Genomic DNA, 18358 nt, shown 5'->3' with positions numbered 1-18358 from the left:
AGAAAATCAACAGTCTGCTGTGGCAAAATGAGAGCAGCAACAAGTCCTGATATTCAATAACGGCTATGATTAACAGCAAGAATCGGTTTCTCAGTAAGAAACTACTTGGTGTGAAATTGGCTGGAGTTTGACGTTCCAGTTTACCTGGTCATCTGTTGGCTCGTTTCATGTCTCATTTATGTTTGGCTGCCATTTAATGAAGAAACAAATCAATTCAGAGGACAGAATCCTTAAAAACAGGGCTATTAAAATGAAGGAAAAAGGAGTTAATTAGCAGTGAAAACTGCTCGCTGATTAGGAAAAGGGTTAGAATGAAAAGCTGTTGCCACTACGGCCCACCAGGACCGGAACTGGAGACCCCTGTTCTAAAGCTTTCTTTCTAAGCTTTCTAAAGCTCTTTCATATAGCATTCTTATTTGAAAAATTGCATCTGTCGCACGTTTTCCTTTTCTGAAACCTACTTGATTTTCTGATAGATTTTCTTCCATTGTCTTTTTCAAATCTTTTCTGTATCAGATTAAGCAGGGATAATTTTGAATTACAATCAAACTAACTTGCACGTTCGCTATGGAGGTGTACATGTAATCCACTCCTGGTGTAGGAAAAAAAAAACAACAAAGAACGCGGAGGAGGCGACGCGAACCACTACGCCACTGAACTGAATATCCGTGTCTGCTAAAGCCACAGAGCATCTGACGAAGGCACCACTAAGACAACATTACCCATGAAACACTTCGACAGGGCGTCTCCCTTCTCCAGCCTTTCAGCGCAAGTCTTCATAAACACGCCAGGCTCTCTGATCAACCTACCGTGACTTTTCAGGCGGAGACACAAAGGCGGGATCTGGGAAAGCAGTCGGTGCAACTTTATCCAATCAGAGCAGAGTACACATTATTGATGTCCTGTTTAACCAGCCAAATGAAAGTAGGTGAGTACACTTACTGTCTTTCAACCAATGAAAACAGTAGGAAGGTGTGGCAACCAAAAATGTTTGGCTACCACTTGCTTGTGCTCTTTTAACTAAAGATGGTGGGTTTTAGTCCAAATATGAGAAAAGGGAGAAACCTTTAAACAGACTGATTTTTTTTTTGTTTTGTTTCTAGAGAGGTTTACTGTATATTGGCAACTTGTTGGTTATGCTCACTTCTGGAAGCTGTGTGAAGCCGAACACAGAACAGATGATAAGAAATTGCATTGCCTAATTTAGGCTAATTTTAGCCGATTCAACTACTGCTTTCTGCTCAACATTACTGAAGAAGTATTTCGTCTTGGAAGCCGAAAGCTGTTCGACCATGGACAAGGTATAATGAATCTCGTCGGACTAGTTGGTGTGTTTGTTTTACTGAACAGGGTGGAGGCTCGACTTGGAGCCGATGTGCGCGCGCGCAGTGTACGTGTATTTAATTTTTATTTTCTTGCTGCTTTGGTCGCCTTTTCATAGTTCATTCTGTATTGTTTGGAATATGCTTAATTTACCAGCTCTTGTTGATTAAAGCAATGAAATTGAACGCGGAGTTAAATATCAGCCTATAGTATGGACACAACGTGTGCGTTTAGACGCTTCTGTCTTTGGGTTTTCTTTCACTAAAAATTCTATCATTCCAGCTTCTTTATAATCCGTATTGTCATTTATAACACATTTCATATCTTGAAATAACCTTGAGTTTTAATGTGCGCAGTAACATTTTATGGTGCCTTTAATATCTCGAGGTGCTTTCTGAGGCAATATACAACTGTCCATTGAATGGGAATGTTTTATGAATATGCGTATTGTTCATTTTACAACAATTGACACTACCAAGCAAAAGTTTAGACAAACTCGGAATAGATGCATTTTTTTATGAAGATACCATTTAAATAGATTTTTAAAAGTACAGCCCAGGAATTATTAATCTTGCAAATGCTATTAGTGCTTCAAATGACTGATTTTTCAATTTATTGTTCACACGTGACTGCAGCCTTTCCTTATAAAGGTCACCTTATCCTTAGTGATTTTTAAATGCTAATAGGTTATTAGAGAAACCTCTAACTTAAGTAGCACCTCTGAAACCAGTTACTCTGTTCACTTGGGCGGTAAAGTAGTAGCATTCCTAAAGTTTTTAACTGTGACTTCAGAAATGGACAAAATGAAAAAGCTTTCGTGGTAAACACGTTAGGTTAGGTTATTTCATGCAACAGATTCACAAGAAATTGAAGATTTCCTACAAAGGTGCCAATTATTGTCTTGATCAAAGAAGGCAGACTGGGTCTGGATAGGAAAAAAAGAAGGCCCAGTTGAACAACTGCATAAGAGGATAAGTACATTTCAGAGTGTGAAATTATTTATATAGCGTCTTTCCAATGCTCAAGGCACTTTTGGGAGAAACGTGCGCCTTACTGTTGGCCTTAAATGCATGCTAAATACCAGTGCCGTCTGCAACAGAGAAAAGATGTCTCCTGGGTACTGGCCTTAGAGGCAAAGTTTCAAAGAAAAAGCTGTATCTGAAACTGTAAAATAAAAAAGAAAAGGTTAAAATGGGCTAAAGAACACAGACATTGAACTGGAGATGACTGGAAAAAGAGTATTATGGTCAGAATCCTGGAATCATCCATCCTCAATTGCAGAGGACACTGGTTTTTGATGTGGAGGGCTGCAGGTTTTTGTTCTAACCCGGTTACTTAATTAGAAAGCAATTCTTGCCAATAATTTAATTTCATGGCTTGTTAGTGCTTTAACTCTATGTCAGGCAATTCTCATATCCTAGATTTTCTTCCCCTTTCTAAGGCCATCATCCAAATGATTTAAAGGCTAAAACAGATGAGTAATTCTCAGTCCTTCACTTTTTTTTCTCTTCACTTTTCTCCCAAGTATTTAATTAAACCAAATAGTGCATGGTGAATACATACGGGTATAAATGAAAACATGTTAAATGAAGAAATGCTGGTCTCTTTTGTCATTTGCCTGTTATTGCTAATTAAGAGCAATTAAAAACCAAGGATACAGCTGTTTTAAGACTAAAATAAGGAATAAGGGTTCAAAATCTTAATGAGTGAGACAACTAAAGTGAAGCAGAAGTGTTACTTGAGCAAGAAGTGCTTCTTATTAAGAAATTGGGTTGGAGCAAAAACCTGCAGCCACTGCTGCCCTCCAGGACCGAGATTGAGGACCCCTGTATTAGGCAGTTGAGCATCTAGGCCTTCCAGCCAGTTTGCCCTCTTCTCTCCTTTGTAGGGTATCTTTGGTTTCTTGGTCATCTGTCACATGCAGTAATCCTACTATTCCTGTTTTTAATCCAGTTCTTGTTAAGAGTTTATTAGAATGTAAACTTTGTACAGCACAAATATACACACACAGAAGAAATTGGTATTTGATATGGCAGATTGGATGATATTCTGTGACCCAAATTAAAGTAGATGGGTGAGAGTTTCTTTATTAGGCAAGTGCGGTCAAGTATTTAACGAAGTCACATTTGAACAAATTAAATGTGAATTTGTATGATTACTTAGTATCCTTAGTATCGTTTGACTTGCCCTTGTGGAGCATATTTTAAGATAGGGCTGTGAAGTCAGAGACAATTTTGGGTACTTGGAGTCGGGGTCAGAGTCGGCAAAAATGTACCAACTCCTAATAAATTTAAATTGTATGAAAAAAAAAATACAGCAAGTTCAAATGTCCAGTGTCCACAAACAATAGTCATAATTAAGTACTTCTCTGATATAAGAATAAACCCCAGTGCATAGTTGTGTTGCTACTAGAGTGAAGTTTAGATGAGCTATTATACAACCTTCATCCATCCATCCATTTTCCAACCCGTTATATCCTAACTACAGGGTCATGGGGGGGGGTCTGCTGGAGCCAATCCCAGCCAACACAGGGTGCAAGGCAGGAAACAAACCCTGGGCAGGGCACAATTTTGGATCGCCAATGCACCTAACCTGCATGTCTTTGGACTGTGGGAGGAAACCCACGCAGACACGGGGAGAACATGCAAACTCCACACAGGGAGGACCCAGGAAGCGAACCCAGGACTCCTTATTGTGAGGCAGCAGCGCTACCCACTGTGTCACCGTGCCGCCCCATTATAAAACCTGACATTCACATATTGTATTCTGGATTATGATACATTACAAAAGGTGTTTTAATTTTATTTCAGATATAATGTATTTAACAAGTTCATTTGAGTGTCAACAAGTGTAATGATAGATAGATACTTTATTAATCCCAAGGGGAAATTCACATACTCCAGCAGCAGCATACTGATACAAAAAAACAATATTAAAGAGTGATAACAATGCAGGTATACAGACAGACAATAACTTAGAATAATGTTAAAGTTTACCCCCCCAGGTGGTATTGAAGAGTCGCATGGTGTGGGGGAGGAACGATCTTCTGATGTAGGTGGAGGTGTGTGTTATGACCTGATGTGTGTTCAGGCGTTCTTGTATTTTGTTTAAACTGGCCATGACAGTAGAGAGTCAGCTTCCTAGCCAGTAGTTCTGTAGTTAAATGTCGTTTATGTTGCCTTCCTTCAATCAACATGGAAAATACATTAGCATATCAAATACAGAGGAGTCGGAGTCGAAGGATTTATCTACCTACTCCACAGCCCTGCTTTTAAGAACCACCGCTCTAGAGCCCAGCAGGCATTCAGGCCTAATTCTGTATTTACCAGCCTATGCTGCAAGCTTTCATGCAAGTCTGACTAATTGTTTTGAGTATAACCTTATTTATTTTTCTAGTTATTTATTTTTGGGGTCAAATACAATTACAAAACGCCCTTTAGACACAACTGCATACAGTGGTGTGAAAAACTATTTGCCCCCTTCCTGATTTCTTATTATTTTGCATGTTTGTCACACAAAATGTTTCTGATCATCAAACACATTTAACCATTAGTCAAATATAACACAAGTAAACACAAAATGCAGTTTTTAAATGGTGGTTTTTATTATTTAGGGGGAAAAAAAAATCCAAACCTACATGGCCCTGTGTGAAAAAGTAATTGCCCCCTGAACCTAATAACTGGTTGGGCCACCCTTAGCAGCAATAACTGCAATCAAGCGTTTGCGATAACTTGCAATGAGTCTTTTACAGCGCTCTGGAGGAATTTTGGCCCACTCATCTTTGCAAAATTGTTGTAATTCAGCTTTATTTGAGGGTTTTCTAGCATGAACCGCCTTTTTAAGGTCATGCCATAGCATCTCAATTGGATTCAGGTCAGGACTTTGACTAGGCCACTCCAAAGTCTTCATTTTGTTTTTCTTCAGCCATTCAGAGGTGGATTTGCTGGTGTGTTTTGGGTCATTGTCCTGTTGCAGCACCCAAGATCGCCTTCAGCTTGAGTTGACGAACAGATGGCCGGACATTCTCCTTCAGGATTTTTTGGTAGACAGTAGAATTCATGGTTCCATCTATCACAGCAAGCCTTCCAGGTCCTGAAGCAGCAAAACAACCCCAGACCATCACACTACCACCACCATATTTTACTGTTGGTATGATGTTCTTTTTCTGAAATGCTGTGTTCCTTTTACGCCAGATGTAACGGGACATTTGCCTTCCAAAAAGTTCAACTTTTGACTCGTCAGTCCACAAGGTATTTTCCCAAAAGTCTTGGCAATCATTGAGATGTTTCTTAGCAAAATTGAGACGAGCCCTAATGTTCTTTTTGCTTAACAGTGGTTTGCGTCTTGGAAATCTGCCATGCAGGCCGTTTTTGCCCAGTCTCTTTCTTATGGTGGAGTCGTGAACACTGACCTTAATTGAGGCAAGTGAGGCCTGCAGTTCTTTAGACGTTGTCCTGGGGTCTTTTGTGACCTCTCGGATGAGTCGTCTCTGCGCTCTTGGGGTGATTTTGGTCGGCCGGCCGGCCACTCCTGGGAAGGTTCACCACTGTTCCATGTTTTTGCCATTTGTGGATAATGGCTCTCACTGTGGTTCGCTGGAGTCCCAAAGCTTTAGAAATGGCTTTATAACCTTTACCAGACTGATAGATCTCAATTACTTCTGTTCTCATTTGTTCCTGAATTTCTTTGGATCTTGGCATGATGTCTAGCTTTTGAGGTGCTTTTGGTCTACTTCTCTGTGTCAGGCAGCTCCTATTTTAAGTGATTTCTTGATTGAAACAGGTGTGGCAGTAATCAGGCCTGGGGGTGGCTACGGAAATTGAACTCAGGTGTGATACACCACAGTTAGGTTATTTTTTAACAAGGGGGCAATTACTTTTTCACACAGGGTAGGTTTGGATTTTTTTTCTCCCTAAATAATAAACACCATCATTTAAAAACTGCATTTTGTGTTTACTTGTGTTATATTTGACTAATGGTTAAATGTGTTTGATGATCAGAAACATTTTGTGTGACAAACATGCAAAAGAATAAGAAATCAGGAAGGGGGCAAATAGTTTTTCACACCACTGTATGTGTTCTGTATATGTAGAGTACAACAAGTATTTTTTGCTATTCCCAGTAGGGCAGAAACATCCAAAAAGTGCTTGCAGCATAATGCATGATATTGATAGGAGATATTGATGTTCGAACACTATAATGACAGTAGAATAAATATGTAACCGTATCCATATAAGGTGTAAAACGCATGGCATGCACCTAAGAGAACAGCCAGGGAATGAAAACAGCTGAGTTGCAGAATGGACCGTAATGGTAAATCTGTAGTATAAACTGATTAGTAGTGGACATCCTTGCACACAGATGTCTTTGTCACAGACTGGGAAGATGGGCGTATGTTAGAGAGCAGTTTAATGGCCGGAGGGTTTGGGGAATGTTTACGAGTCTGGTGATAAATTGAATGCTGTGACATCACTTTCTGTGACAATTGCTTCTCTTTCTGGTAGAAAGAGAAGCAGTTTGTTGGTGGGGTGTGCTGGGTCTCAGAATTGCTTTCTTCATACATTTCTGGTCATAAATGTCATGTGTTGTTAGAAGCTTAGCTTCAGTGATGAACTAGGTCATTTTAACCACTTGCTTCACAGCGTTGCAGTCTGGTACACTGCAAGGACCCTGTTAGTTTTTAATACGGCAACCCGGCAGGCTCTGCCCACAGTTCAGCTGTTGCTGCTTGCATTTGGATATTACTTTTTCTGAACTCTAGGTTTATAGGTATGTACAGATGTGGACAAATTTGTTGGGCCCCCTTATCACTCACTGAAAAAGAGCTGTGTGCTTCCTACAAAGTGATAAAATGAAAAGCAATTGTCTCTTGTATACCTGCATTCATTTGTGATGTCGAGTAAAGCAAGGCAAGTGTGAAACAAGAGCAAGTGTTGTTTATTCTACAAAGGTATTCTAAATTGGCCCAGGCACATTGTTGGTACCCCTAAGAAAAAAATCCTAAATAACTGGATTCGAGCGATTTTTTTTTTTTTTTTTTTTTTTTTTTTTTTTTTTCTCCCCAAAACTAGCTGTTTTCTTGAATTTGTAACACATACATTTCCAAACATGCAACCAGTCATTCAGCCAATTTAAATGGAGAAAATTAGCCACTCTGCTGTTTGGTATCGTCGTGTTTCTCACACTGAACATGGACCCGAGAAAGCAAAGAGAGTTGTCCGAGGAGATCAGAAAGAACGTGATACACAAGCATGTGAAAGGCAAAGGCTAGAAGAGCATTTCTAAGCAGGTTAATGTTCTTGTGGCAACAGTTTTAAAATTTTTAAGAAGTTTAAAAACCATGGCATTGTATCCATCCTCCCTGGATGAGACCACAAGAGGAAAATCCCGAGAATGGGCAGAAGGAGAGTGAGAATAGTAGACAAAAGGCCAAAGACAACTTCTAAAGTGATAAAAGCTGAACTCCAAGGTCAAGGTCCACCAGTGTCTGATCACACCTTCCATGAAGCCCACTGTCATTCAAAAAGCAACAGATGAAGACCCAGGAGGTCTCCATCGTTGAAAGAAAAAAAAAAAAAAATCAAAGTCAGATTGGAATTTGCCAAAGTGCATATTGACAAGCCACAATGCTTCTAGGGAATGTTGTTTGTACAGATGAGATAAAACTGTAGTTTTGTTTTTGGCAAGCCTCATCAGCTGTATGTCCATAGACCAAAAAATGTGTTCTTTTATTTGAAAGTTGCCATATCTACTATGAAACATGGAGGAGACATGGTTATGTTTTGGGGCTGCTTTTCTGCAGCTGGCATGGGGTTCCTTGAGTCTCCGCCAAGAACAACGAAATCTCAAGAATATCAACATTTTGGAGTGAAGCATACTGTCCAGTGGCAGAAAGCTCTGTTTCAGTTAAAGGTCATGAATCCTCCCAACAGGATAAGGAGCCGAAACGCGCAGCTAAAAGCACCCAGGAATGGCTAAGAACAAAGAATTGACCTATTCTGAAGTGGCCTTCTAGGAGCCCTAATTTGAGTCCTATCAAACATCTATTAAAACGTGAAGAATGCAGTCTGGAGGAGACTTTCTTCAAACCTCACCCAGCTGGAGCAGTTTCCTTAGGATGAGTGGGCCAAATGACCTGTGAACAGGTGCAGAAGTTTCATGGGCAGCTCCAGGAATTGCTTGTTTGCAGTTATTTGCTCAAAAGGTTGTGCAGCAAAATTTTAGGTGAAGGGTCCCATCATTTTTGGCCATGACATTGACATTTGTGTTATTTGAAATATATTTGGTTGCATCAAAACTCTAAAGCAATGTCTTTTTTTTTTTGTTTGTTTGTTTTGCTAAATATACAGTAAGCATGAATGCCAGTTACCTTTGTCAGTTTCATGGTATTTTAGAGACAATTGTGGGTTCTTCAAATTAGTCCATGTATGTGTGTATATATTCTCTCTCTCTGTGATGATGGTGCAGATGTTTTTACAGCATAATGTCCTTCCTCATGACAACTTTCTTAAGTCAACTTTTACCACATGCACGAAGAAAAGTCATTTTACTTTAATCCGCAGTCAGAGGGATTATATGATAAATGTGAATTAATAAATTGGGACAATATTCTGACAGTTATAAATTCTGACTTTGATCATTTTCTTTGGATTTACAATTTAAGGCATCCCCAAACGCAATTTCAACACCTTCAGAGCAAAGCGTGTCAGGCTCTGCTGTTAGCATTAGATAAAGACAGAAGCTTGCTAATTTTGAGGAAAATTGCTCTAAAGCAAGGGTTCCCAAAGTGGTCGATATTGACCCCCTGGGGTCGATTTAAACTTGCTAGGGGTCGATAGTTTCAATAAAAAAATTTGGGGGTCAACGACAGCAAAAATAGACCCCCTTACTACTGCTATTTGTTTGTTACTTCAAAATATCTGTGATTCCAATAGGTACCTAATTAAGAAGTAAAATCATTTAAAAAAACACATTACATACCAAATTTGCGAACGAAAAGGTAAAATGTGTCATTAAAAGAGTCACACTTAAGAATGCATGAAAATACATGTAGCACAAACATGTTTGTTCATTGTCTTATGGAACATATCAAAGCAAGTGCGGATATGAAAAACCATTGCATGTAATTAGGGGGTCGACGGTTTTAAAAGTTTTTGGTAAAGGGGTCTGCGGCTGAAAAAAGTTTGGGAACCCTTGCTCTAAAGTCTACAGAGATAGTGATTTGTGCATTTTAAATATTCGTTGACCTACAATGGGCAATTACAGTGCATTCGGAAAGTATTCACAGCGCATCACTTTTTCCACATTTTGTTATGTTACAGCCTTATTCCAAAATGGATTAAATTCATTTTTTTCCTCAGAATTCTGCACACAACACCCCATAATGACAATGTGAAAACAATTTACTTGAGGTATTTGCAAAGATTCACACCGTCGAGGAGGATTTTTATGGTGGAGATTCCAGGGATGCATCCAGCCTTGACCAGACCCGCACGCACTCACAGAGACAAAAACAAAGCAAACCGGTAATCAAACAGCAAATAAAGAATGTAATGAAAACGATACCACCCCTGTTCCCCTTACAGCACTTACACATTAAATAAAACAAAGCACCAACAAAACACACACAGTAAAGTCCATGAAAAATGGCAACGGATGAAATGTAACGATGAAGATAGATAGTCCAGAGACCCGCACGTTGAATGTGAATGTAAAGAGAGTCCTACCGGTAGTTCCTGAAATGATGAAGACAGGTGAACGGGATCAGGAGCGCTCCTTTCTTTGCAGGATGGCAGTGAATCCACTTACAGTCCTTATGTACACAGGCAGACAATCCAGAGGCCAACCACGAAACAATCCAGGACAAAACGAAAAAGTACAGGTAACCCAACAGAAGGCAGGCAGAGAGACAGGAACTTGAAACACAAATTACAAAAACTTTGTTTTTCTTCTGGTCACCGGCCCCCTTTTTAAAAGCCGCGCTGACATCCTTTGACCCCAACACTGCTGGGAGTTACAGTTTCAAATTCTAGTACAGTACAACGCTCTTGGATTGGCTACTTTCATCATCCCAAGCCGTATTTTCCTCTATGGTTGCTTCTTGTTCTCTCTACAGTGCAGTATTGCCACGGAAAAAGCCATAAAAAATTGAAGAGGATATTTGTGGTTTACACTAACAATTATTAGTTAGGTTCTAAGGAAAAAATCCGCAAACAGCTGAGGCTGTGAACCCTGAATGGGGGTCTACTGTATACTATTTATTATGTAGGCTTGAACAGAATTCCAAAAATCCCACACTCCTTCCACACTGTCAGGATTGACTGCTGTTGTAGTTCAATACGTCCCTTTCTTTTATTTACATCTATAAGCCCAGGCTATTAGAGTACCAGAACAAGCTGAAGAAAAAACTGCAAGTGAATTATAGGTAATATGCCCTAAAAATATCAGCAGAGTACAAAGGTGGGTGTTGAATGTTGACAACATAATAGGCCACCAGGTCACTCTTTCTCTTACTACGTCAATTACTCTTGTCCGGCTTGGTCTTTGCTCCCACAAGGCATTTGAATGGAGTGGCAGAAACAGACTGCATGCCCTGCCTGAATATGGCCACTGAGAGAAATAGTCTCCTCGGGATAGCAAATGGCAGAGAGAGAGAGCGAGAGGGTTTCTTTGTTCCCCCTGTCTTTGTTGGTACAACTTCTTTGATATTTCTCTCTGACCTATGAGATATCAGAGTGCGGGCTTCATTCCAGTCCTGTTTAAGCATACCTAAGCTCGGGCAGATTCAGCCTCGCATTCCAGCCAATTTCAAGGGATGCCATAAATTCTACCTGTCCTTTTCATTCAGACTATGCCAGTCTGTTAATGTCTTTCATCTTAGCCTATCTGTATTTCCCCCGTGGCTAGCTAACCAGTTGGTTTCTGAGTTTTATCTGTACTAGTTCAAACCCATCGTAGGTGTGGTTGGTTTGTAGTATTGTTTTATAAGTACATATTTTCATCATAATAAACCATTCACATGACAGTTGGTTAAAATCCTCATCCAGAAAACCAGTTGAAATTGGAGGGGAAACAAACAAAGTGGTACTCCATATTTGTTTTGGCTCCAGCAGAATGTCTATTTGAAGCCGAAACATTATGCTGCCATTGTTTTCCTGGTGGATACCAACTAGATTGTGTGGTTTGTGTTGGTCAGTTTTTGGTAAGAGGTATTTGTTCTTTTTATACTTGTTAGTGAAGATTAAAGTATTAAACAAGCAAATCAATTAGTATCATATATCCATGGATTTTAACGCTGATTCATTTTCTAGGTTTAAGAAAACATTAGTTTGCTGTTCAGATTAGAAAGGCTTTTATTTCTAAATTCAGTGTTCTGTCTATTAACTGTTAAGTGAGTAGTTTAATATTATTAGATACTACTTGTAAAGATGACTATATATTTGTTTTACTCACAATGTGCTCAGTTTGGTTTTTGCATTTAATTAGCATATATTATTACTTGAATTTGCATGAATGTTTTTTCAAGGGGTCTTCCTGCAGATAAACTGCCTCACCAGAATTTATTTATTATTATTATTTCAAATTTTTACAATTTTATGTTTGGAAGATTTACCACGATGCGCACTGTTTTACAGCTCTGATCTTTTTGAGTAAATTTTATTTGTCCACCCACGCTGTATTGTAAGGGAGTTTGTCACTGAATAATTTGTTTTGAACTACAATCCAGTCAGGAACCAGCCCTTTGTGGAATGCCAGTTCATTGGTGCACTCGCATAAATACACAGTTGATCAGCCATAATTGATTGGCAGATTCATCAGTGATGTGTTTTGGCATGTGAGAGAAAATTGAAGAACCCTAAGAAAATCCATGCCGATATTATTGGGAACATAGATAATGACGTGTGACCCAGACAGGAACTGAACCCTGCTTCCTAGAACTAAAACTTGTCCACCATGTTGTCTGTCTAAGAGAGTATTCCTCTCTTGATAGCTGTGAAGTCCTGATTTGCATTAAACCAACAATCCCCCTTGAGGTCACGTGGGAGCAGTAAAAGGGTAGGGGTTGGGGTCGCCCAGTGAAGTTCTAATCCCGTTGAAGCTTGTAGTTTCTTGAGGTGCCAAAAGTCCCAAAATACTGGTATTCTACCTATTTATAATCTGGGGTTTCCAGTGCTGGTATAACGCGCAACCTTAGGATGGACTTGAGCGAGCAACCAGTTGGTATAAAGTGCTTAGTGTGCTGATTCAAACAGTCGGTGTCCAAATAAATAGTGCAGTGCTTTCTTCATCAACAAATAATCCAAAAATAAATAACTGATGAAGATAAAACCAACAAATTAGTTCAATAAATATTTCCATTGAAAAACCAGAAATAAAAACACAAATTCTCTCTATCGCGCTCTCTCTCCCTTCTCCCCTGCTCACCCTGTTAAGATCTCTCATCAGGGCCGAGACCCCAGGAAACACTGTTAACCTTCTGTCGTCTTCTCATCTCAGCCACCTTGCTTGGTACCTGCTGTGACATTCCTGCCACCATCCTTCTGCATCTACAAGTTTACATGAGCCCCAAATGCTTCTCCTCCACAGCTCAGCAGAGATGATCCACACCTGTAGCTCCATAGGCCTTACTCCGCTGTGAAGTCTCCCAACCACTTCGCCTCCTGTTCTTGGCACTAGCACCAGCCTAATCCTGCTCTCTCCTTTCCCCGCATTTTTTCTCTTCTATTTTCTTTGTCTGTTTCTCCCCTTTCAATTACTCAGACTCCTTTTTATTCCAATGAGTCTTGGTCCTGCACTCATGGACCCACCAGAACTGCTAATGAGCGATCGGTGAGCAAGTAGTTACTCCATTACCCCCTTAATGTCAATCCAGCATGCACTTAGATCCGTTTGTGTGAGCTGCACAATTTTGAAACAAAAATCCCTGCACCGCTTCAATATACAGGGTGTCCATAAAGTCTCTTTACAATTTCAAGACTTTATTAAAAAAAAAAAAAACATGAATAGACAAATCTGTGGAAATTATTACAAAATGAGGAGTAGATATTGAATTTTTTTTTTTTTTTTGCCTCGCTTAATACACCTCTGTATGGGCACCATTAGTTGCACGAAGCACATCAAGACGTTGCTCGATTTCTTGCCATGTTCTCTGTAGCATAGCGTCATCAATGGCGGCAGTGGCATCCGTGATCATTTGCTTCGGGTCATTAATGTCCCGTATCTTTGTCCGATTCATGATATCTTTAACATAACCCCACAGAAAGAAGTCCAAGGGAGTGATATCTGGTGAACGAGGTGGCCAGGGAATTGGGCCACCCCTTTCAATCCGATTTTGTTTCAGTAAACCACGATACACATTGTGCCTTTTCTTGAGAAGTAGCCATTTTGTTAGGTGTTTATTCAACAGTCTCTGTCATCAACAGGGTACCTGAAATACACAAATGCAATGTGATTACAAACTTTGATAACGACTGAGTACATAGGACAAATTTGATTTAACATATCTCATCAATTGCCTTTTAGTAATTTTTTGCAATTGTAAAGAGACTTTGTGGACACCCTGTAATGTGTTTTATGTACTCTACTACATCGAATTACATTCAGTTGTCACTTTTATAACTCATTGTTATAATTAGCAAAAATGTGGTACCTCTGTGTTTGTAGTCAATTTAAAATAAATTCAAAACACTCCCAACTTTCAGAACACTTACCCAAGACCCTGAATTTACCTACACAGATATCTTTACTGTTGTCATACTTACAAACAACAAAATATGTGATAACTCTCCTAAAAACAGCAATATAAAATAAACATAGCTCAAAATCACATATACACACAAGCAATAAAACTGACAATAAATAATAACCAGATTTATGAATCCATTAGCAGAGTTAGCTGAAGTTGGGGTGTGTGTGTGTGTGTGTGTGTGTGTGTGTGTAACATTTCAATGGAAAGTTTTTAAATCAGTTAGGCAGGGGACTGATGGAGGCCACAGCTCTAGGAAAGACATGGATTTTTCAGTTTGTTTGTGCAGGATTGAAACTCCTTTTTTGTATTGGTCTGGATCTTGAATTTGCAGCCACTTCTTCTATAACCTTGTCACCACCACCAAACTTTTCCCCAGTGAAGGCATCTTTGACGATTCCAGTGACATGGAAAACTGAATTAGCAAGACCTGGACTAGAGGTTGGATGGGGATCATTTCTTGTGTTTTCAAACTTGTGTATGGCTGTGTGTTACATTGAAGGAGGATTTCATCAACATATCTGAGAAGCTGAACACTCATTAGTAGCTTCTGCTGTTTCTTGAGAGTTTGAATGTACAGATGTAAGCGCAGAATAAGGGTACTAGACAAAGACAGAAAACCAAAATTTTAAAATGGTATGATACTAGCATTTCTGGATTTTCTGTACTGGAGGTACACTTCACCTGTCCACTCAATCCCCCATTTCCTTAACACTCGGTATTGTTTATGTGGAAAAACATCCATTCGGTAGACTTTACAAAACAAAACTCTAGGCTCTGGTGAACATGAGACTTCATGGGGAAACCCCCCAGACTTCATTGGGAATCGCAAACAGTTTTGACACGAATGAGACTTCATGAGGGACCCCTTAAACACCCCCCCCCTTATGCTTTGACAAATGCACACTTCATGCCCTCCTTCTATCAAGAGGGGAGCAGTGAGGCATGATTGCACAGTGCACAAAGGAGGCTGGAATAACTTTAGGAGTTATCCATTATTTGCTTCAAAACTGGTTTGGTTTGGTATGAATCGGTACAGAGAGACAGAGAGGTAAACTGAAAGAAAGGGCAGAATGTTAAGTTAAAAGCCTTCCTAAATAGATAAGTTTTAAGTTGTTTTTTAAAAGAATGAATGGAGTCAGCTGATCTAATTAATTTTGGGATGTCATTCCAAAGTCTAGGTGCTATGGAGCTGAAGGCCCTGCTGTCACCCATAGAGTGCAGGTTAGTGTGAGGCACAACAAGGTTACCAGAATTGGAGGATCTTAGTAGGCGAACAGGAGCGTAGTGATTTAGAAGGTCACTGATGTAGTCCGGTACAAGGCCGTTTAAAGCTTTGTAGGTTATTAATAGAATTTTATATTCAATCCTGTAAGACACAGGGAACCAGTGAAGGTGAAGCAGGATGGGTGTGATGTGCTTGCTGTTGCTGGTTTGTGTCAGGATTTTAGCAGCGGAGTTTTGAATCAACTGGAGCTGTGATATAAGATTAGAAGGGGCACCTGCCAGCAGTGAGTTACAATAATCGTTGCGGAATGTGATATAAACATGGACAAGTTTCTCAGCATTAGCACCCTAACCTGTTAAAGTTCGAGTTTAAAGGCTGTAACAATGCTGTTGTGGCATTTTTATATTATTTATTAAAAAGTTACAAACATTAAGAGATAAAACTTAGAAAGTTAAAAGTTTTTATCAAAAGGCCAGACATAAGTTGTTTAATCGAATTAGTATATGTGAAGCTGGAAATTTTAACCCTTTATATTATAATTTAAATTTAGTCTGAGTCAGTGCAGTTTTACCCTAACACAATAATTGCTTGTGCCTCCGACTGTACTGTCCTGATTGATACCAAACTGAAAATTTTAGTACTGATCCAGCACTAGTCTTGGGTTGAAAGCCATGTATCCATCACTTGTCCCTGTTGTTGTAAGGCTCGCAAAAACGGCCAGATTCCCACAGTCCGAAAATGGTGATTTGTTACTTTTATCACGTGGACTCGGCTCGCACACACAGGCAAGAAAAGAGGGGCTCAAAATTAGTAAATAATAAAGAATATATTAAACAAATAAGGGAAAAAACAACTATTGAACAAACAACCCCAATGAAAAAGTCCTCCCTGATAGCCCAGACGGCGATGATAATTAGCTGAAACGAAGTACAAAAAGTTCAACATAAAACCCCACAGTACAAAGTACTGGTACAGCTTCAGAATGGAGGTGATAAATAAACATAAGTGAATAGCTTTCAGTATAATATAAGTTTTGCCCTACTGCGATGGGATGATGGTGAAGAATTGCAGTCACTGGGAGACAAACGTTTGCCAACTCTAATCAGACCACACAAGCATAAATCCTGAAACTGTAATTCTTGCGCAAATGGCAGTAATATGTTATTGGGGATAAGCATTGAGACACACAAGATGTATGATTGACATTTTTTTGCTGGCCCTCTTTGGCCTTCTGGCTCCCTTTTTAAGTCTGCGTCATGTTCTATGTTCTCTTTCTCCTAGCAACCCTAGTGGCAAAATCCGCAGCTGACCAGTGGCAAAGTTCTACTAGGGCTGCTGGTATTTGTAGTTCATTTAAGTAGCACTGCTACATGTTTAACACTGACAGATCTTTCACCCTCAGACTTGTAATGGGAGAACAAGTCCAAAGACTTCTCTTTCTGCACAGTTTTGTGATCAAGTATTAGGCTGAACTTTTTTGTAATTTTGAATGCCCAGAATACCTAGCACACGTTTCCAGATAATTTTGACTAAAACACAGAAGGTGATGCATTTTTTATTATGACAACCAAAATGTATAAACAAGATTAACGGGCACACCTTTCTGGAGACCAGGTTGTTAAAGACAGAAAGTAGTCATTTTTGCTCTTTGGGGCCATTCTGGTAAAGTCAATCAGCCAGCTAGCCATGTTGAAATCCAAAATGAAAATTTTGCGTACACCTTTCTGTAAGAGTGTATATAGGAATGGCATTAAAGGCAGACTGAAGGTCCATGAGTAAAATCCTTGCATAGGTCTTGGCATGTTCTGTAGACCTTTGCTGAAAATGTTAGTTAAAATTGTGTCCTCTGTAACTCTGTTGGTATGATAGGTAAATGGCAACTGATGTGATACATAAAACTATTTACCTAGCGACATTCCTTTAAGTTTACCTTGCTGTGAAAAAGTATTGGCTCCTTCCTGATTTCCTCTGTTTTTGCTTATTTATAACAATTGTCTGGTTTCCTAACATATTTATTAGGGTTAGGGTTAGATGTTCATCTGGGATCTTAAGTGACTTCCTGGATAAGTGTGTGCTGTTTTTTTATTAATAATAATAATAATAATATATATATTTTTTTTAGTTATATACTCTTTGCGTAATTTTGCTAGGCTGGCCACCCCAAGCTGATTTACTGCTGTTCCAAGTTTTCTCCATTTGAAGATGATGGCTGTCACGGTTGTTCGTTGGAGTCCCAGGGTTTTAACGATTGCTTTGTAGCCCTTTTCCACATGAAACATTTCAGTAACTTCCAGAATTTCTTTTCATCAAGGCATTTTGTGCTGCTTGTTGAGACCTTTTAGCTAATTTCACATTGCTGGAAATGTTCTGTTTAAGTCATATGCTGGGTATGTCTAGTCTAATTTAACCTGTTATTTAAACTTTGTGTTGTAGTTAGTTGGGTTACTAAGTGGGCAGTTACTTTTTCACATGGGTGGTCTAGGTGTTGAACTTTTATTTTCTTCAATAAATGAAATGGTCATTTAAAAATTGTGTACTGTGTTTGCTTAGGCAGTCTTTTGTATTATATTTGTTTGTTTAAATATCAGAAACAAGTGTTGTGAATAAGCAGAAATGGTGGAAATCGAGAAGGGGGGCAGATTCTTCTTCAAAGCACTGTATATGATGCTTGACTTGCAATCATTTTTTATTATATTGGGTTCTCATTTGATTCAACTAAATTTCTTCGCAGTAAGGACAAAACTCCTAGGGTGTTATACCGTGTTAGTCATTGTGGATATAGTGAGAAGCAAGATAGATAGATAGATAGATACTTTATTAATCCCAATGGGACATTCATATAATTCACATAACTAGAAAGATTACTATATGTAAGCTTCTGAGGCAATTCGGGTCCCTTCATCTTGCCTGAAGAAGGGTCCCGAGTTTCCTTGAAAGCTTGCATATTGTAATCTTTCTAGTTAGCCAATAAAAGGTGTCATTTTACTTACTGTTTTGCCTTTATTGTAGTGAGACGTTAGGGTGAAACAGCTACAGATTCTTGAAAGAGAATCATTTTGAAA

General features: G+C 39.2%; 1 protein-coding gene across 1 annotated transcript in view; it reads left to right on the top strand.

The window, feature by feature from the left end:
• Window positions 1–984: 984 nt before the first annotated feature.
• The window catches only part of dda1 (DET1 and DDB1 associated 1), a 32531-nt gene continuing 15157 nt past the window's right edge, over window positions 985–18358 (top strand). Inside the window, exon 1 of the mRNA XM_051935036.1 lies at window positions 985–1301. Coding sequence (XP_051790996.1) covers window positions 1293–1301 — 9 coding nt within the window. The 5' untranslated portion in view covers window positions 985–1292. The remainder of the gene's footprint in view (window positions 1302–18358) is intronic.

Source organism: Erpetoichthys calabaricus, chromosome 12, assembly GCF_900747795.2.
Source record: "Erpetoichthys calabaricus chromosome 12, fErpCal1.3, whole genome shotgun sequence".
NCBI classification, from domain to species: Eukaryota; Metazoa; Chordata; class Cladistia; order Polypteriformes; family Polypteridae; genus Erpetoichthys; species Erpetoichthys calabaricus.
This window is presented reverse-complemented; position numbering and strand designations above follow the sequence as displayed.